We start from the raw sequence: 20,068 nt of genomic DNA on the forward strand, positions 1-20,068 counted from the left end.
TGTATACTGGATTGTGATGTAAATTGTAATTCTTACTATGAAACACAGTAAAAAAAATTCAAGAACCACTGGTTGAAGCCCCTAACACCCACCGTGTGGGCGATTTCCCAGCATCAGCATCTTGAATCCCAAATATGTAAATTTCCTTCAGCAACTGATGTTACTTACCATAGTCTGACAATTAGAGGGTGATGAAGAAGCAAAACAAAACAAAAGCTTAGCAGTCAATATTCAGATGTTACAGAATCTCTTCAATACAGAAACTGATCCTGCTGGTCAGACAGTAAACAAACCAGTTCTATCTTAATGAAGTGGTTTTAATATTTGATATATCTATAACCAGTGCATTTTTAATGAAAGAGACAGTTACCAAGTGCAGTTTCTGAGTCAGAAAGGTTCTCTCAAACTTCCGCAAAGAGATTTCCCTGAGCTTGTGAAGAATCTAATCACAATCAATACTGAAAAAGAAAATCTTTTAAGCTTCTGGATAAGATAACTCGGAAATGTATACTAGATGCCTTCAAAAGTACACCTTTTCTTCCAAAAATACATTTGTGTCTTCCTTATTTACATTTTAATATAACTTTCACCTCTTTTCAGGGTTAAACATCTGTGCATTTTTAAAAATAAAATTGCTATTAAATCTAATGCTAGGAAATTTAAACCAACAACTTGAATTCTAATTTTAAATGAGTTGAAAATATATGTGAGTATTCTGAATTAGGCTTACGTGGGGTTTTTTGTTTGTTTGAGAATGCTGCAGTATTTAAGTAATTGCTACTTAACTTGTTAGCTAGAAACATAACAGTATTTAAAGGCTCTATTCAAATTATAAGGAAATTGGCCACTTGCAGCTATTCTGCATAAACAGAGTCTTATTTATATTGAATAATCTGCTTTACTCTCCGTAGGATAAGATGATATGTGTTTCCCAGTATGTAAGAAAGATGACAATTGGGAATTGTTACCAGGTTCTTCTGTCTCTCCCTTGGAACCTTACCCAAATGTCCATTACCTTAGAGAGGAGATATAAGATATAAACTCACTTTGACGGATTCCTTTTGCATTGAGATCAGGGTCTCAAAGGAAAAGTGACAATTGCGGAGAAAATCTGATGCAAAAGGACTGACACTGGCTAGGGAAATACACACAGCATAATGCACCTGCTCATCCTGTTCTCTCAGATAGAAACTCAGCCTGTCTTCACTCTCCATCATCATGGAGTGATGCCCATCTCATCACTACTCTTGCCAGCCCATATTTACAGTTGTTCAATACATGGATTTGGTGATACCTGCATGGCAATAATGGGCCAAGAAGGTTAGATGGCAATTGATTCTTGACTGGAGTAAATTTATAGAAAGCATTCTGGCAGCGCCCAGAGGAAAACACTCACTTACCTTCTGTGATGGTAAAACGTTGAGAGTTACACTTATATAGATTTTGTGATCCTACAGTAGGAGATGGACAGAGCAATGGGATGCTTTAAATGACACTTTCTAAATAACTAGTGCAAAATTATATTGCATTGTATAATAGTACGTGTAGGAGGGATAAACTACGACTTAAAACAACTGTTTTTAGAGCCCTTCAAATACTTCAGAAACTTTCATTTATATAAAGTAGCTCCCATTTAAGTCATTTTCCTATTATTTAAGGATGTCTGGTAGATATTACAATACCGGGAAAGGCATTCACATTTTTAAATTAATACTTAACATGCTGTAATTTGTACTTTTTGCCAGATCAAGCTAGTCTTCCTCTAGTTTCCTAAATGGTGAGAGTTTACTCCATGGTTTTTTAAATAAATTTGTCTCCCTTTGCTGTTTGGAGGATGTTAGTCAATCTGCTCACTTACCTGTGTCTCTAGAATATTCAGATGGTTCAATGGGCAGCAAACTGAATATGCAGAGCAATTATTTTGAAAGAAAAGGAAATGTTTTCCTGTGGACTTATCTTTAGCACTTCTGCCCTCATCTCCACTCGGAACACGTTTATCTCCAAGGCTGAAGCTCCCTCCCTAGGTGGTATCCGACACAGCTGGAGTAATGGCTGGACTGATGGTAAGACAGAAAGTGACTGAGCAGGGAGGTGGGGTTCAAAGCAGGAAGGTCATGTGCAGTGTGACCCCCAGCCCATGACCCTATGTCTCAGGTCACCACACCACCCTTTTGACAGCCCAGACTGTGTGCTGACAAGTGACCGCCAAGGTTAGCTGCTTCCATGCCATCTCCTCTGGTTCCAGATAAGATTGAAGACGAGTTGGAGATGACCATGGTTTGCCATCGGCCTGAGGGACTGGAGCAGCTTGAGGCCCAGACCAACTTCACCAAGAGGGAGCTGCAAGTCCTTTATCGAGGCTTCAAAAATGTAAGACCCACACGGCCTCTGAAGGCCCGGGCAGGATTTCCCATTTGGCACTAAGCTCTCCCAAATGCCAAAGGGACCCATCAGAGAGATTTTTGCACATGTGTAGTTGTAAAAGGAAGGCCAAATCTATAAAGGAAACAGGAGAGCACGGTCACCTGGCTAGAGGAAGATGCCAGGCAAGAATGAGGCAGTCTCAGTAGATGGGAAACTGGCCAACAGCCCAGAGACTTCACAGGATGGCACAGCCTTGGCCCAGATACTAGCCTTAGCATAACCCATTCACACTGTCAATATTGTTGGTGCCCCAGAAATGATGGGATTTAGGTCTGCTGCTAACCAAGCTCACAGACTGAAGTACAAGCCTGATAGCCAATGTATTAATTTACCTCATTATTTCATATATTTAACCTCATGATAGCCTTGCTGAAAAGGTACTGGTAGCCCCATTTTACAGGTAAGGACACTGAGAATCAGAGACTGACTCACCCAAGTTACAAAGCTTAGAAGGGGCTGAACCAGGATCCAAACCCAGGTCTTTCTAATCCCAAAGCCCAGACTCTTTCCACCTCACAGTGCCCGTTCTCTGATGACATCTCATCATTTTGCAAAGCAGCTTCAGTCCTAAGGTGGAACTATCTCCCAGCCACTCACCTTGGAGATACAGAGGTGCACAGGTGGTTGCCCAGTCCCTGCCCACCAGGGATCACAAGGAACCCCAAGGCTCTCAGACACTCCCGCTAACTCTCCCCCCTTCACACAGGAGTGCCCCAGTGGTATGGTCAATGAAGAAACATTCAAGCAGATCTACGCTCAGTTTTTCCCGCATGGAGGTGAGTCCGATCTTGAAACAGATCCCCCCTGGCTCCCTCTCTTCATCCTCTGGCAGCCTTCCTTCCTCCATGTTCATACTTCCTTGTTATCTGCCTCCTCTTCAAGGTTGGGGAGAACTCAGCAGAATTCCTCCCTTATTGCAAGGTGTGGAATTCACTAAAGCTTTAGCAGAAAAGAGCTCTGAAAATGGACCTTCTCCCAGAGAGGAGAGTGATAAAGCAATATCACAAAATCACCTAACAGCTCTATAAAGCTGCGATCCGGGCAACTACGTCTCAGAGAGGCTAAGCAGTTCACGGAAGATTGCACAGCTACTGAGTGGCAGACCAGAATTAGATCCCAAAGTGTCTGTCTAAAGCTTTGCCATGATAGGCCTACCATTGTGCTATACTCCATCCTTTCCTTAAAACAGTTTTCCTTGAAAAAGAACTTTAGTAAATACCAGAGACTATAAAAATAAAGGAATCCAAAAAGATGCAGGTTGAATAAAATAGTGCTTATAAATCAGGTTAGCAATTGTGCCAGGCTCACAGCCGCTATGTCACTCTGCCTGACTCCTACAGGAACCTGCTCTGACCCCACGGGTCTGGGTCATCAGAGGTTCTTCCTGTGGCTTCAATGTGTCACATGCCAACTTACTTCCTGCCCCAGGAGCCATCTCCTGCAGGACCCCTTCCCCGGGTCCTGATGAAACAGAGATCCAAGTGTCCCAGACACTTCTTGGGCTCCATTTCTCATGGACCTCTTCAGCAGCCTTCTTAGGTGTGGGACCCAGTACAGGACCCCTCCCCCAGGTGGGAGCAGCTTCACCCCATGCAGGCCCCAGAACCGATGTTTGTTGAGTCCTATGGAGCCACTCTTATATTGAGTTTTGACTATGTGGCAGGCTTGATGATGGTTTTGATGCTATGGCTATGTGAAAAGTTTAACATTGTGCAGAGATGGGAAGGTGAAGCTCAGAGAGGTTGTGTTAGATGCCTGGGGTTGCACAGCTAGGTAGTAACAGAGCTGCTCTCCAAGTCCAGGTCTGTCTGCTCCCTAATGGGTGCTCATTCCGTGGCATTGTGCTGCCACTCAGAAGAGCACCTTCTCCACACAAGTACCGTGTCATTCATCCAACAAGAATTATACACATAGGCAGGAGCGTCTCTCTCTGGGGATGGCTAGACTTAGGAGCAAGGGCCTGTCTCAGCTCTTGCCAGAACTTCCCACCTAAACCCCAGAAAAGCCAAACAGGTCCCAGGTCACAGCAGCAGTTTTTCCCACTCTATAATCTTCTCCTTTCTATCACCCTAGCATCACTCTCTTTTTCTTACTGTTTTCAAGTGATCTCACTCCCCTCTGCAGGACCCCTGCTCCCATCACCTGCTTTTCCTTCTGTGCCTTGCAGATGCCAGCATGTATGCCCATTACCTCTTCCACGCCTTCGACACCACGCAGACGGGCTCCGTGAAGTTCGAGGTATGCTTGTCTCTGAGAGGCCCCGGGTCCCCATCACTCTTCCTCTAAACCATGGAGATGTTAGGAGAAGGAGTGGACCATCAAATGCTTCAGTCCTTTACCATTTAACAAGGATTTCCTGAAGAGAGAAGAAGCAACTGCCCTTACCCTCCAGGAACTCAGGACCTCAGGGACTAGCGATAACAGTCTAATCGCTCACATGCACACCGCGCTGACCATGCTGCAGTCTCTGTACTTAGTGCTTTGCATGTATTAACTCATTTAATCCTCACAGTAACCCTAACAAGGTACGGTTCTATTATTTATTATCAGTTTACAGAAGAGGAAAGTAAGGCAGAGAGAGATTGAGTGGCTTTCCCAGGGTCAAACAGTAAGTGGTAAAGGAGGGCTTTGAACTCAGGTGGTATGTTTCCAGAGTCCACGTTCTTAGCCAGATGATGCCACCACCTGTACAATAATTGTAGCCATGGGATAAGGCAACAGTAGGTGTCAGTACACACTGAGCTCCGTTCTTCCTCCAGAAGTTCCTTCCCAAAAATGGGGCAAGGTAGGCAATGGAAGGGGGGTGGGGCTGTTCACTGAGCTTGGCCACATCCTTCTGGGGACAGAGGGCCTGGGAGATACCATTCTGTAAAAGCAGTCACAGAGTCTGACCCAAAGACAGAGCTTCACCCCACCCGATGGCTTGGTGGTTAATGTCTCTCATGCCTCTTCCACTTCTCAGGACTTTGTAACCGCTCTGTCAATTTTACTGAGAGGAACCGTCCATGAGAAACTAAGGTGGACATTTAATTTGTATGACATCAATAAAGATGGATACATAAACAAAGAGGTAAGTGAGCTGAGGCCAGGGGCATGAGAGAGCTACAGGGAAGGCACCTAATTAGAGAGAAAACAGCCTTAGTCATGAGGATGAAATGGTCCAAATGAGGAGGGATCTGCTTTGGGGCAGAGGCGGTTCCTGACAAAATGAAGGTCACCTTTGACGCCCCCCCGCCATTGCCCTACCCTGCCCTGTCCACGGGCACTCAAGAAAGGGTTAAGCAGATTCATCCACTCTCACTTATTCAATGCACATTCTAAAGGAGGTATAAATAATTTATTTCAGTGTAGAGTAACTCCTCCCATGGGAATTTGCATTTTAACAGGTTAACAGCCACAAGTTAAAGGTAAAAACTGGAATAGTAGCATTGCAGGCATCACCTAGAAGAGAAAAGGGAGATCTTTGAGGAAGAGGAGATTCCAGTTGAATCATATTAGCCACAACCTATTTTGCTTACTAATAAAACCTCAGAAGGGGGTCAGGTGCAGCCATCTCTAAATAAATCATCACAAATAAATTTCTGAATCTTCACTGCTTGACACTTAGAGCCTCAAAGTATATGTGGTATCTAGATAGTGAAATACCCACAGGTCTATCTCAGAACTCACTTTGGAATCTACTGTATCCTGGTATCTCAGTCAAAGCTTGGATTTAGCATCTTATAGCATCCCACTTCCTGGGCTCCTATGTGCCAGGCACAGGGCCTGGAGTTACAAATGTCATCTCTAATCCTCACCTGAATACTGCGGGTTTCTCTCCAATTTTCATTCCTCATTCATTCAGTCATGGATTTGCTCAACATATATTTGAGGGCTTATTAGGTGTTCTAGGTGCTGAAGATAAAGTGGTGAACAATCCCCAAAATGTGAAAATCCTAATATCCACTAATAGCAGATGTGGTAAGAATTCCAGTAATACATATAATGGAATGACAGGTGGCGATTTAAAACCATGTAAGAGCAATAAGATATAAAAATTTATATGTTACATTACATTTTAAAAATCACTTTATACAGTAGTATGTATAATATTATCTCAACTTTGTAAATAATTAAATGCTTCTATATATACTCAATATATTATACTCGAAAATACTCAAATACTACTTTACAAAATATATAAGGACCCTAAAATGAGACTTATAACAAGATCTTCAACCTTGATTCAACCATTATTCCATCACTGAATAATCTTACTAACTCCTGCTCCCTTTTTTTAGTTTGCAAACTAGACAAAACTGTCCCCATTAAAACTCATCAGACCTTTCTGGATGGCAGGATTAATAAAGTACTCCTTAAAAGGAAAAGAAAGTGTGAATAAGCAGCTTCTTAGAAAAGATAGCTGAATCTTCCCCAGGCAGTCATTTGGAAATAGTTTCTCAAAACTGTAGGCAATGAAAATCCTGAGAGAGCAATCAAAATTTATCTTTCAGTCTTTTATGTTATAAAAGTTACTCAGGAAATAAACCTATAGCCATATGGGTGTTAAGGATTTGTAACGCATACATCTTTAATTAAACACATGGATAGAGGTATATATTTCCTAGTTCTGTCCATTGTTAGGACCTAAGAGCAATGACACTCCCGGAGCAATGAGTAGACCTAGCCCCAAGACCTTGGTTTACAAATATCATTCTCCAATAAAAGGAACCAGCCTCCTTGGACTTGGTTGATTCCAGGCCTGGGAAAGAGAAAATACAAGAAGATGATCCTGGAGCATCTTGCAGTGCTGAAAAAATAGGAGTGCTATTTAAAAAAAAGAAAAGATGGCGGTGGTGGGGGGGCGGTATGTCAAAAGACCACAGAAGTCAGCCTAAAGGAGTTCCAAACAGCCAAAGCCAGAACAATTTGAGCAACAAAATACAAATGGATAGTTTTGGGTTATAACCTATAAAATAAAATAAATGTCCATGAGTCCTAACTAATATATATGTACGAATAATATATTATGTATTTAAATAAATAATAAATATGTATTTAAATCAATGAATACATAAACAAATGGGGGAGGGGAAGGACAACTCTTCCTTAAAGAAGAATTCCAATTAATAAACATCGAAGGAATAAAGGAAATACAAAATCCCCATTAAGCAAACATTACAGTAATAATTTTTGCAGGCAAGATCCACTAACAGATTCTAAGATCAGTGGAGAAGCTTGACAGGCACCACCTTAATCAAGTGATCAAGGTTAACATAGCCAGTAATAAGACACAGCAACACCATGTACCTCTTTGATATGTTGCACCAAGAAGGATATAACATCACTTCTACGGTGTTCTTGTCAAAAATGCATAACTTCAGTCTAATCATAAGACAACCAGGGACTAACCCAAACTGAGAGACATTCTACAAAATAACTGACCAGTACTCATATCAAAAGAGTCATGGTCTCCAAAGACACAGTCAGAACGAGGCACTGTCACAGATCAGAGGAGACTAAGGAGACACAACAACTGAGTGCGACGTGGGATCCTTGAACATAAAAAGGCACTGGGGAAAAACCTGATGGAGCTTGAACAAGCTCTATAGTTTAATAGTTTTATGGCATTGTTTATGGTGTTGTAGTTAATAGTATTGTAGCATTATTGCTTTCTTAGCTTTCATCATTGTGCTGTGGTTATGCAAGTTGTTAGCACTGGGGATGCTGGGTCAAAGGTATACATGAATGCTCTGTACTATTTTTGCAAGTTTTGTGTAAGTCTAAAATGATTAATAATAGGTTAAAAAACAAAACAAAAACAATTAAATAAAATAGACACATGGAATGAGGAGTAGCAGCAAGGAACCCAAGATAGAAGCCGTCCCCCGGGTCTCTGTAGACACTCCATCAAATATCCTGAAGACAAGGCTGCCTTCCTACATTCGTTTACCCCGTTCCAAGTAGGGGATGGGGAAGCCCATGGAACACTACTTCTGGTCAGTGTGATCAGGAAAACACCACAGAGCCACTCAACAGTGACTGGGCTCCCAGCCCATGGCAGGCATGGTGCCAGGTGCAGAGAACTTAGCAATGAAGGATCAAGCATGTGTCCTCAGAACTCACATTCTTAGGGAAACAGATCTATAGAGCAATAAAAAGAACAAGTTAGTTATTTTAATGTGTATGTGCTGGTCACTTATTCCGTATCAATGAAAGATTAGAAAGGAAATAGGAAAGAATTTGTAACATCTGTCTGGCCCCATCAATCAAGAATGGTAATTTTTGCCTTTGTAGAAAGGGATCTTTTGGTTACAAAGCTAGAAAATCATCAACATAAACGAACTTAAGCTGAGAGATTTCTTGTAAAGATATAGGTAGTTTCTCTAAAAAGTCTTTTAAAAAATAAATAATTCTTTAAAGTGAAAAAGAAGATATAGGTCATTTGGTGTAACACATTTAATCCCCATTCAAGCTAGAAAGTTGTTAGTCTCCCCCCATGTCACACCAGTCTCCTCTTCTTATTCCTCTCTTTCCTCTCCCTCCTCCAGCATTGTCTTAGATCAAGTTGGTCACACTCTCCTCTGCAGGAATGATAGGTTCGGTTGGCAGCAACATGGCGGGGGGGGGGGCGGGGGGAAGACCTCAGAGGAGGTTTTAGTGGATAGGGTAACCATTCTCAGACGCTGCCTCTCCGGGGCTTCTCTTGGTCCCTGTTACTACCTCTGTCTTCTTCAACTGCTTTTCTCAGAGAGAGAGAGAGTGTGTGCGTTTGTGTGTGTGTGTGTGTGTGTGCACGTGTGCTTATGAGAATATTTCTCTGTCCTCCCCCGTGTCCCACCTCCCTTCTCCCTCTACTCTCCTCACTTCTCTTCTTTCTCTCCCTTTCTCCCAGAATTCCTCTCATCTCCTCTACCCCACCTGCTCCAGTCTACTCTTTATGGAAGTTCTTCCCTGTAATAGAATAATTTTCGGTGTCTGCTCTCCCCTGATCTCAGCTAAAACCCGGAAGTGGTTTGCCCGTGGCACCAACTCCAACTCTTCACTCAAACTTCCCAAGAGATAAAAATAGAGTGGCTCAGCTCTGTAGTTGGATGCCCACATTTGTTCCAATCAGCTGTGGTCACAGTGACAGGTCACCTGGTACAAACACAGCCACCCAGGCCAACCATTCAAAGGAATTATGGAGCGGAGAGAGGGTCTTCCAAAAATGGGGTGTGGGCTGATCAGTACACAAATATGTCCGCTCACATCCCACTTATAACCCCTCACTGAGGAATGCTCAGGAAGAGGCAAGCTACCCAAGAGCTTCTGACGACAAAGAGAATTTTCCACTGCCCTCTCTCTGGAAGGAGGCTCCCAGAATATAGCCCCTTCAGCTTGCTTTCTAACTCCCTCTCATCAATTGAAGAAGTTCCTTTTAAACACTTTCATTCTCAAGGGGGACAAAGAGCCCCAGACTGTCACCCAGAAGAGCTTAACTTCCTGGTTCCCACACTGTGTGCTTCTGTGTCCCCTCTCCAGGAGATGATGGACATTGTCAAAGCCATCTATGACATGATGGGGAAATACACGTATCCTGTGCTTAAAGAAGACACTCCAAGGCAGCACGTGGATGTCTTCTTCCAGGTAAGAGCACACACCTGTGCGTGAGCTTTAAGCTCAACTTAGATCAGTCAACCCACAAGCCTCTGAGCGGTAGTTTGTGTCCAAGCCTGCCCTACAGATGGTAGGAAACAGAAAAGAATTACAAGATGTCTTGGCCTCCAGGAATAGATTATCTCATTAAATGGACAAGTATGCACTACAGAAGAGAATAAGGAAGAATATTATTAAGTATAAGTGGTAGAGTGTGGACCCTAAATTCCATAAAAATGGGGGATCAGAGTAAACAGAGAAGACATCATTAAGCACATCTGTGTAGGTGTTAAGCATTTGTGTCTGGGGAGTAAGGGGAAATCAGGTGGAAACTAGGGTGGCTTGGAAACTAGGGTGAGCTCTTTAGACCGAAGTGTTTAGCCTTGCTCTGGTAAAAAGTAGGTGCTGTTAGTCCGTGAATAGAAGAGTGGCAAAATCTTAATGGTGTGCTAATAAAAAAATTAACCTAGCAGGAGAGTATCAGAGAACATCAGAGCTCATTCTAGTCTAATCCTCTCACTTTGCAGATGGGAAAAGCAGAGACTCAGAGAGGCTTAAAGACTCACTCAAGGTCACACAGTAAGTGACAGAGACAGAAGTAGAACCTCTCATGTCCAGTGTTCTTTCTGCCAAATGGACAGGCTAGAAGTGAGACTCCCGGGAAAGGCATGTTAGGGTGTCAGCAGAATAATCTGGTGATGAGAAGATGAGCATCTACAGCAAGTTTTTTAATTTGAAGGAAGCTCATGGGGGTCAAAGTGCTGTAACCAGGGCCTGGGTGGAGTTGTCTGGCCAGTGAAAGACCATCCTAATTCTCGGGGGAATGTTGGTTAACAGAAAGCAAGTTTTGGAATGAATATCACCAGATTCTTTAAAGTGCTTCTTGTTGGGTCTTTCAGAAAATGGACAAAAATAAAGATGGCATCGTGACTTTAGATGAATTTCTTGAATCCTGTCAGGAGGTAAGGAGAGATCTCAGGGCAGAAAACTTCTATATCTGGGAAAGGAAATCTGGGGCTTGGGGACAGGCAGAAGGGAGAAAATGAGAAACCTGCAGTTTCTCAGATTAGAGCCACCACCATCACCATCACCAGCAACAACTCAATTTCAACAATCTCCACTCCTCAGACTGGTCTGTGGCTAGTCTTGGGTAAGCACAGGCTGAGCCACACAGACTAAGAAGGGGGATGTGAAAGCCCAGAGGGGGTCTCTGTGAAACTACAGACTTCCAAGTGGGCAACACTGTCATTTTTCAGTCTTCCTCTGGCTTGATGACCCACTCCCCAGACTACAAGGGAGTAGCTGGAAAAAAAATCTAAAGCTGTGATTCTTAAACCATAGTGTGCATAAGAATTGCCTGGGATGATTCTAAAAATGCACATTTCCAGGCCTCAACCCAGAGACTCTAGATCTGGGATGGGGATCTAGAAATCTTCATGTTAACAAAAGTGCCCTGACCAATGCTTCTAAAACTTTCATGTACAAACCAGCCTCCTTGAAGTTCTTGTTAAAATGCAGATTCCCATTCAGAAGGTCAAGGGTGATGCTGATGTTGCTAAAAGGATAAACTGGCCCCAGAGTCAGCCAGAGACTGAACTGGAAATAATTGCTTTCCTCTAATTTAGAAAATGCATTTATACTCCTACATTTTCTCAGAAAGGTGCACAGTTACTCTGAGTTCCAGCCAATAAGAACTGCAAATGCAAGAAAGCAGGGGAGACATTATTAACATGTAGTGAACACCTACCAAGTTTTAGGTACATTAAGTAAACCTCACATAATGTAAAAAACCCTGAGCAGTAGGGTCACTATATAGTCAAAATATTTAATAACTAGAGTAGACTCAGAATTGATCATTCTTAACTGACTTTGACCAATGCCCTGGAGCAGTGCCCTAAAGAACCCCTGCTAAAGTTGGTATTAGCCTGTTAGTTGGTGGATCTTTCAGTAGTCTAGGGGTTCTGGACCAGTTACCAGGTAGCCAGGTAGCTAGAGAGGTTCAGGTCAGCAGCTATTTACCAACAGGATTAGAAACATTTCCACACTTTAATCATTATGAACTAGCTGAACATCAGTATTCATCATACCCATTTTAAAGAAAACTGAGGCACTGCAGTTTAAGAGATGTGGTTAAAGCACAATAAGTGATAAAGATGGAACTTGAACCCCATCGTTCTAATTTTAAATACCATGCCCTAGTGTACCATGCTTTTTTGACTTTGCTTAACAGTTTTTTAATCAATTTAGTTTCTCACATTAGCAAGCAATATTAATTAACTCACTTCTTTTTCACAACCCACCCTATAAGTAGATACTGTGATCAATGCCATTGCACACACGAAGAAACTGAGGCACAGAGAGACTAAGTAACTTGCCTAAGGTCACTCAGCTCGTAAGTGACAGAGCCAGGATTAGAATCTAGGCAGCCTGACTTCCGAATCCATATACTTAACTGTCAGGCAATTATACCTCCCTGTTCTAGAAACTTTTAAAAGATTTCAAATACCCATAATCAACTTTGTTGATTTTCTCTACTTTAGGTCTGCTTTCTAATTCATTTATGTGTGCTCTAAATTATTTCCTTCCTTCTGCTTTTTTATTTTAATTCAATTTTTTAGGTTTTCTTTCTAGATTTTTGAGATGGCAGTTTAGATCATTGATTTTCAACCATTCTCTTCTAATATATGCATTTAAAGGGATACATTTTCCTCTGAGTACTGCTTTAGCTGAGTACTGCTTTAGATCCTCAAAATGTTGATATGTCACATTTTCATTATATTTTAATTCAAAATATTTTTCTCTGACCCATGGAATTAGAAATGTGTTGTTTAATATCTAAATATTTGAGGATTTTCCACATTCCATACTTACTACTTAGAGAATATACAATAGAAAAATGTAAACTCAAATAGAATAAAAAAGAAAAAAACATGTGATCATCTCCATAGGTATAGAACAAGCATTTGATAAAAATGCAATTGCCCACAGCTTCTTAAAAGAAGTAGTCCTCGCTGGTTTACTGGAAAATTTGGGTTTTTCTTTTCTGAATTCCTCTTTAAAGCCAGAGAAGGTGCTTCTCCCTTTGAACTTCTCACTTTCTAGGTCCCCACCTACCCCTTACTCCCTGTTTCTCATACCCTTGCAGAGTTCTTTCTGAATAGGAAACCCATTCTGGAGATTTGCTCTGGAGATGTGAGAAGTTACAGAGCTTCTCAGGGAGAAGCCTCAGAGAATTCTAACCATCCTCTTCTCTCCCTCCTCCCATCCCAGGATGACAACATCATGAGGTCCCTCCAGCTGTTCCAAAATGTCATGTAACTGTGAACACAGCCATTCGGCTCTCAGAGACGTTACGAAACAACCAGCTTAACACCTTGATCGGCCCTCCTTCTGATTTTACATGCGGACTCTTGGGACAGAAACACATTTTGCACTTTGGAAGAATTCTCTGCAAAGACATTTTGTGGAACCCAGGATCACGTGGCTCAGTCTCTGATTGCCCGCTCTTCCTCCTCCCGCTTCTTGAGAGAGACAAGATGAAATCGGGTTTGTCTTGGAAGCATGCTCCTCTCTTCATACTGCTGCCCTGTGGAAGGTCCCTCTGCTCGAGCTTAAACAGTAGAGCACAGTTTTCTGCTTGCGTGCCCCAGCCTACTGCCTCCAAGCCCAGCAGACCTTGATGTATCTGGAAGCAAGATGACCTGAACCAAATGCACATCAACTTCTGATGGTCTCCCAAACCGACGTGCCTGTTTCTCTTTCTTTGGTGGGAAGAATGAGTATTGTACAGAACAATTAGAATCTACTATGACTAGATTGGGAGAGCCAGCGCCTAACGTATGTAGGATAGGACTGAATGATTAAGCATGGCATTGTCTGATGACCCAAACTGCACATGTCCTTTGTTTCCAGAGGCAAGGACAATGATGCTCTCTCATATTAGCATCTGTGCTGGTGGTACAAGTCCCTTAACATGCACAGGAAGGGAGCCAATGCCCAGTGGCCCATGCCTCCACTCCATCTCCTGCTAGAGCCCAGCACTGCATGACCCTCCCAGAAAGCCCAGGATGCCTGCAAATTGCTGTAATTTTATACCATCTTCTAATCAATAAACAGAACTATTTCTTACACTCTTAATCTTCATTTCGTCCATGACATTGGGCAGAAGAGGTAAGCTGTGAAAGGGAAGGCTAGCTTATTCCTTTGGCATCCAGTTATTAGTGCCTACATTGTGCCAGGCCCTGTGTCAAGTAGCACATCACCCTCCCCGGCTCCCAAGCAAACATCCAATTCAAATGCAAATACTGTGACCATAAGCAAATGCAGCTTAAACATTAGACTCTTCACAACATCCCCCTTCCAGAACAAGTGTCACTCCCAAGACCCTCTGGTATAGAAAGTCTGGAGCCTCACATGGTGTGGCTGGGGGTACAGAGATGAAGAGGTGGTCAGGACCCCCTGCTGAGGGACTTGGAGTCCAGGAGTTGATCAAGAGGCTTCAGCCTATAAACAGCAAATGATTGTTTATATTGGACACTGTGGGTCTTGGTTTCCTCATTTGACATCACATTAAAAAGATTTAGAGCTAACAGTGGCATTCTTGGAAGAAAAGCAATTTACTGAAGCCCTGTTATGTGCCAAGGGCTGCACTAGGGGCTTATATGCATTATCTCATTTCATGGCAGAATGCTCTGGAAGGTAGAGTCTTCATTTTGCTGGTTTGCACACTGAAGCTCAGAGAAGTAAGGGAAACCGCCTAAGGTAGCACAGCTCCATAGAGAGATTAAACTCTTCCCACTTCCTCCTAGAGCCTTCCTACTAGGGGATTCTGCCTCGCCCCAAGGAACTGAGAGTACCTCACACAAATCTCATTCATCTCCAGTCAGCTCAGAGAGGCAAAGGCATTCTTTGAATCCAAATAGTAGATGAGAAAACAGATACAGAAAAGGGAAAAGCCTCAGGTACCGGTGGGTCACTAGCAAGAGCAGGTCACCACACCTCTGCATGGATGAAATATTCCCAATCTGATTGCCATTGGCGGCTGCTGCTTATGGCTGGAAATTATAGAGGCCACAGCTCTGTTTCTCTATTTGAGCTTCCTGAGTGCAGCCATGTGGTCATCTAAGGCTGCTGGACATGTGGCTGGCCCTTAGCAAGGCATATACTTAGGTCCAAGCAGACGATCTATTCTTGTGACCTTTCCACTGTGGGGTGTGAACCTGCATCCTGAGGCTGTACGATGTCTAGGCCATGGTTCTCCACCCTGGCTGCACATCATAATCACCTGGGGAACTTTGAAAAATGCCAACACCTGGGCCCCATCCCGGATCAATTGAAGTAGAATCTCTGAGTGTAGAACCCAGGCATCAGAATTCCTTAGAAGCTGCCCACGTGATTGTAAAGTGCATAGAGAGCCACAATGGGGACCATACCGGGTGCTGTGAATGGAGCACATGACCTGAACCATCCCCCTGGCTACAGTGACTGGTTCACAGCTAGGCTTGATACCTATGCCAGTCCACACAGCATGACTCTCAAGACTTGCGCTGGGAACAATGGGGCAAAGATGTTCTCTCTCCTATTGGACAGGAATTCTCAGGAATTCTGAGATGTTATCTGATAACCAAAGGGGAGAGAAACCAGAATCACAGAAGGCAAGGCAGAGAGGGTTTTATAATAAAAAATGTAAAAACAAACCAGAAGTTGATGAGATCATTGAGCTGCTAGATCAAGCTGCACCTGAACCTACACATACCTCTGACCTTTTCAGATGCCTTTGTTTGATGCCTATGTAAGATTTAGGCCAGTGTTTCTCCACCATGGCTTCATATCAAAATCACTTGGGGAGGCACACTTAGGGAAAATTTTCAAAGTACCAAATGCCTGGGCCTTCTCCCAGGTTCTAAATCAGAATTTCTAGAGGTGGGGCCCTGAGCATCAATATGCTTTAAAAGCTCCCCAGGCGATTCCAGTGTACACCTAGAATTGAGAGCCCTTGCCCTAGAAGAGTGGAAGGGCTGCTGCACTTCTCCCTGTCCTGGCCAGACCACAGGTAAGAAGCCCAATTCAGTCCTCGGCACCCAATACTGAGAGGCAAATCAGCATCTGGAGATATTCAGAGAGAAATCAGCATGGAAGGAAGATTCAACACTTGTCCTAAGATGAATAATCAACAGGAAGGAAGTTGGTTGTCCTGGTGAGGTAGGGAGAAAAGGACAACCTGTTGGAGCAACTGCAAGGAAATGGGCCACCACTCATCAAAGCTTTTAATAAAGGAACAAGGAAAACAATAAATGCTGCCGTTTCCACAGAAGCACAGAAACAGAAAGAGGCCTGGGCTTTTGTGAATCCATGCATCCCTCAGCAACTGGGGTATTAAGAGAAATGAGGTTCTCAGCTTGGAACACCCTCCTCTTGGCCTCCTGAAGGGATCCTGCTCCTCCTGAATCATCCAACAGATTGTCACTCTTTGCCAGTCATCGTGCCTGCTGATGGGGATTCAACCGTGTAGTAGATGCCTTATCAGACACGCTTGGCACTCACTGACTGCACAGGTGGACTCAACGGCTGCTGGCTGCAAATGCCTGTGACTTTTTGCCTGTCACTCTGACTGTCACAGACAGACTCTGCCCACTCTGTTTGTGGGCAGGGCAGGCAGGAAGGATCAGGTCGTTAGCACTTCCCAGGAGTAGCCCTTAGCCAATGACCAATGAGAGTTGGTGGATCAATACCCCAGACCCCTCTTCTCAGTAGGAAGAACTCTATACCTTCTCCCAGACTTCTCCACTAGGACTGAGCCCCAATCACCCACAGTAGTAATCTGCTCAAAAGTACACCCCTTATTGACCTCTTTCTCTTCCCTGTCTCATTTCCTGCATTCTCCTACCATTGCTTCCTGGAATCCCCTCCCGGATTAACTACTGAATCCCACATCCTTGTCCCAGGGCTGGATTCTAGAGGAACCTAACCTAAAACAAGTAATGAAGAGGCCAGATATGTGTCCTGCTCTCATGAATCTTATTTTCTAATGGGAGGAAACAGAAAACAAATAAAATGATTTGGGGTAGTTAAAGTGGCATGAAGAGAACAAAAGTGTGATGTGATAGAAAATGACTGGGGTGACTTGGGAAGCTGCTTTAGACAGGGTGGGGAGGGAAGGCTCCTCCGAGCTGAGCTTGACGTGATCTCAGGGGTGGGGGGGAGATCACCAGGCATTTATACAAAATCTGGCCCTAGGCTTGCTGTGACTTCTTGCTCAGGCTTCTGAGATTCTATCTCTTGTTCCATTAAGGAAATCAGATCTGTTGTGGAAATGGAGAATCCCATCATGACCAATCCTGTGGTTCTCTAACATCCCATCTCTGAATAAATCCTCTGAGCAGAGGCCAGCAAGGCCCACTGGAGAGGCTTCCAGCAGGAAGTGTAGATGGGACTGGGGACCACTGCTTGGCACCAGGCTCTCTATGGATGAGATCCTACTTGAATCTCACAGCAACCTCCTGAAGTAGGTATCCTAGGCACCTATTCTTCGGATGAAAAAAAGGATGCCCAGAGACACGGAGAAAACTGCCCACAACAGCTGGAAATGGGCTTAAAAGCCTGCCAAACTCCAAAATCCATGCCCAGCTCCATTTCTTAGAGAACATGAAGACCTTCTCCACCTATTCCTAAAACTAGCTGTAATTATATACAAACACCAGAAGGTGTTAGAAAGCGGCTGTCGTGAAAACTAAAGCAATGAAAACAAGTCCATGAATTCAAGCCAAATTACTCTTCCTCTAAAGGGAAACATGCACAAAGATGCCCATATGGGTTTCTTAGAGGAGCTGAAATAAGTCCCTTCACATCAAAATAAGGCCCAGTCTAATTGGCAGACCTCAACAACTTCTGCCAAAAAACCCAGATCTTGAAGAGAAGGGGAAAACCTCAGGAGTAGCCAGCCCCACTGAGTGGACTTTTGATGACCCATGAGATTCTGACAGCTAACTGTACTCACAGTTCTAGAAATGGAGCACATGACCTAGTCTAGGCTAATCGTTACCTCCCATGCCCCTGGCCACAGTGATTGGTTCAGGGGTAGGCTTAAGGCTGAAGCCAGTGCCATCATCATGAATTTTAGGGTGTTTACAGAGAACGATGAAACGAAGTCCCTCGTTTTCCTGCTGGACATGAATGAAAAAGCACATAGACCTGGGACATACAGGCAATCATTTTGTAACCTGCAGGAAAGTCAACCTATAGATGAACATAATACCACAGAAGTCAAGGCAGAGATGCAAACAAATGGACTCCTTGAGGATTTCGTTGAACTGCTGGATCGAGCTTCACCTGAAGCTACATGTCCTGCCACTGTTTTGGTTGTATGTATCAATAAATTCATTTGTTATTATTTAAGGCAGTTTGAGTTGAACCTCCTGTAACTTGCACCTTGACACTTGCTAACTGACCCCAGCCCCACTCCTTCAGAAGACAGATGGAGCAAACAAAGCCCACAGCTACACAGATGGGTTGCAGCAAAGCTGGACCCAGAAGCCCAGACTAGTGCCACATCCACTACGCTGCTCTGCCACCTATTGGTACTTTGCAACCATAATATAATAATAATATTAAATATCATTTACAGAACTCTTATGTCATGCTCTCATACATTTAATCCTCACTACCCTGAAATTAGTTGTTATTATCCCCATTTACTAATGAGGTTATTGAGAGATTAAATAACCTGACCATGATCAAATACCTAATAAGTCATAGAGTGATTTGAACCCAGGACTTTCTGACTGCTGCACTTAACCACTAAGACAGGAACTGCCAGGTTCAATGTGTACACAGAGCAAAGCAGACTAAAGAAATGAGTTGAAAACCAAAGACTATATACCCAGTGTGAAGGAGGAAACTATATCACAGCTCTAGGGACTGCTGCCATATTATTGGAATTTGGGTCCCGTGCGTTAGACCTAACAATTTTTTCAAGTAAAGTTGAAAATCCGAATTTTTTTTTCCTTTATTATTTATTTATTTATTTATTTATTTATTTATTTAGGTTCCGTCAGGTCTTAGTTGCAGCACATGGGATCTTCTTTGAGGCATGTGGGATTTTTTGTTGCACACACGGGCTTCTGTCTAGTTGTGGCATGCAGGCTCCAGAGCGCATGGGCTATGTAGTTTGTGGCACGCAGGCTCGCTAGTTGAAGCCTTCGAGCTCAGTAGTTGTGGCGCACGGACTTGGTTGCCCTGCGGCATGTGGGATCTTAATTCCCTGACCGGGGATCAAACCCTGGTCCCCTGCATTATAAGGCGGATTCTTTACCACTGGACCACGAGGGAAGTCCCTAAAAATCTGAATTTCTATATTCTGGCAAGTAGTTCAGTATTTTAAAAACACCAGGCAGACCAAACCAAACAAGTATAAGATTGGGATTGAGCTTGGATTGGGCTCAGAGATCATCAATTTACAACCTCTGCCCTAAATTCTATGACCATTTTTCCCCACTAGCAAGTGGTGGTAATATACCAGGCTAATGCCAAATGTCCATCACAAGGTGAGTGGATAAACAAACTGCGGTGTATCCATCATACAATGGAATACAACTCAGCAATAAAGAAAAATGAATTATTGATAGACATAACATGGATGAATCTCAAAATAATTATACTGATGAAAGAAGCCAGACCAAAAAGAATACATGCTGTATACGTCCATTAATATAAAATTCTAGAAAACACAAACTAATCTATAGTGACAAGAAGCAGATGAGTGGTTGTCTGGGGGCTGGGGAGGGTCAGTGTGGAGAGAAGGAGTGAGAGAGATCACCAAGGGGTGAGAGGAGACTTTTAGGGGTGATGGATGTATTTATTTTTTTGATTGTGTGATGATTTCATGAGTATATACATACATCAAAAATATTAAATTATACACTTTAAATATGTGTAGTTTATTGTATGTCAATTATATTTTACAGATGTTTTTAAAAATTGGTCTGGGGGGACTTCCCTGGTGGTCCAGGGGTTAAGACTCCATCCTTCC

At 43.2% G+C, this 20,068-nt stretch overlaps 1 protein-coding gene across 5 annotated transcripts in view; it reads left to right on the forward strand.

Moving 5' to 3' along the window:
• KCNIP1 (potassium voltage-gated channel interacting protein 1) overlaps nucleotides 1-13,359 on the forward strand; it is a gene marked incomplete at both ends in the record, with an annotated part of 348,512 nt that extends 335,153 nt beyond the window's left edge. For all 5 annotated transcript variants that reach the window (XM_082622579.1, XM_082622580.1, XM_082622581.1 and 2 more), the window contains 7 exons: nucleotides 2,246-2,370; nucleotides 3,131-3,200; nucleotides 4,592-4,662; nucleotides 5,387-5,494; nucleotides 9,928-10,032; nucleotides 10,941-11,003; nucleotides 13,312-13,359. In XM_082622579.1, the coding sequence (XP_082478705.1) occupies nucleotides 2,246-2,370; nucleotides 3,131-3,200; nucleotides 4,592-4,662; nucleotides 5,387-5,494; nucleotides 9,928-10,032; nucleotides 10,941-11,003; nucleotides 13,312-13,359 (590 nt within the window). The remainder of the gene's footprint in view (nucleotides 1-2,245; nucleotides 2,371-3,130; nucleotides 3,201-4,591; nucleotides 4,663-5,386; nucleotides 5,495-9,927; nucleotides 10,033-10,940; nucleotides 11,004-13,311) is intronic.
• Nucleotides 13,360-20,068: the final 6,709 nt, after the last annotated feature.

Source organism: Mesoplodon mirus (genome assembly GCF_964341445.2).
Source record: "Mesoplodon mirus genome assembly, chromosome: 5".
Lineage (NCBI taxonomy): Eukaryota > Metazoa > Chordata > Mammalia > Artiodactyla > Ziphiidae > Mesoplodon > Mesoplodon mirus.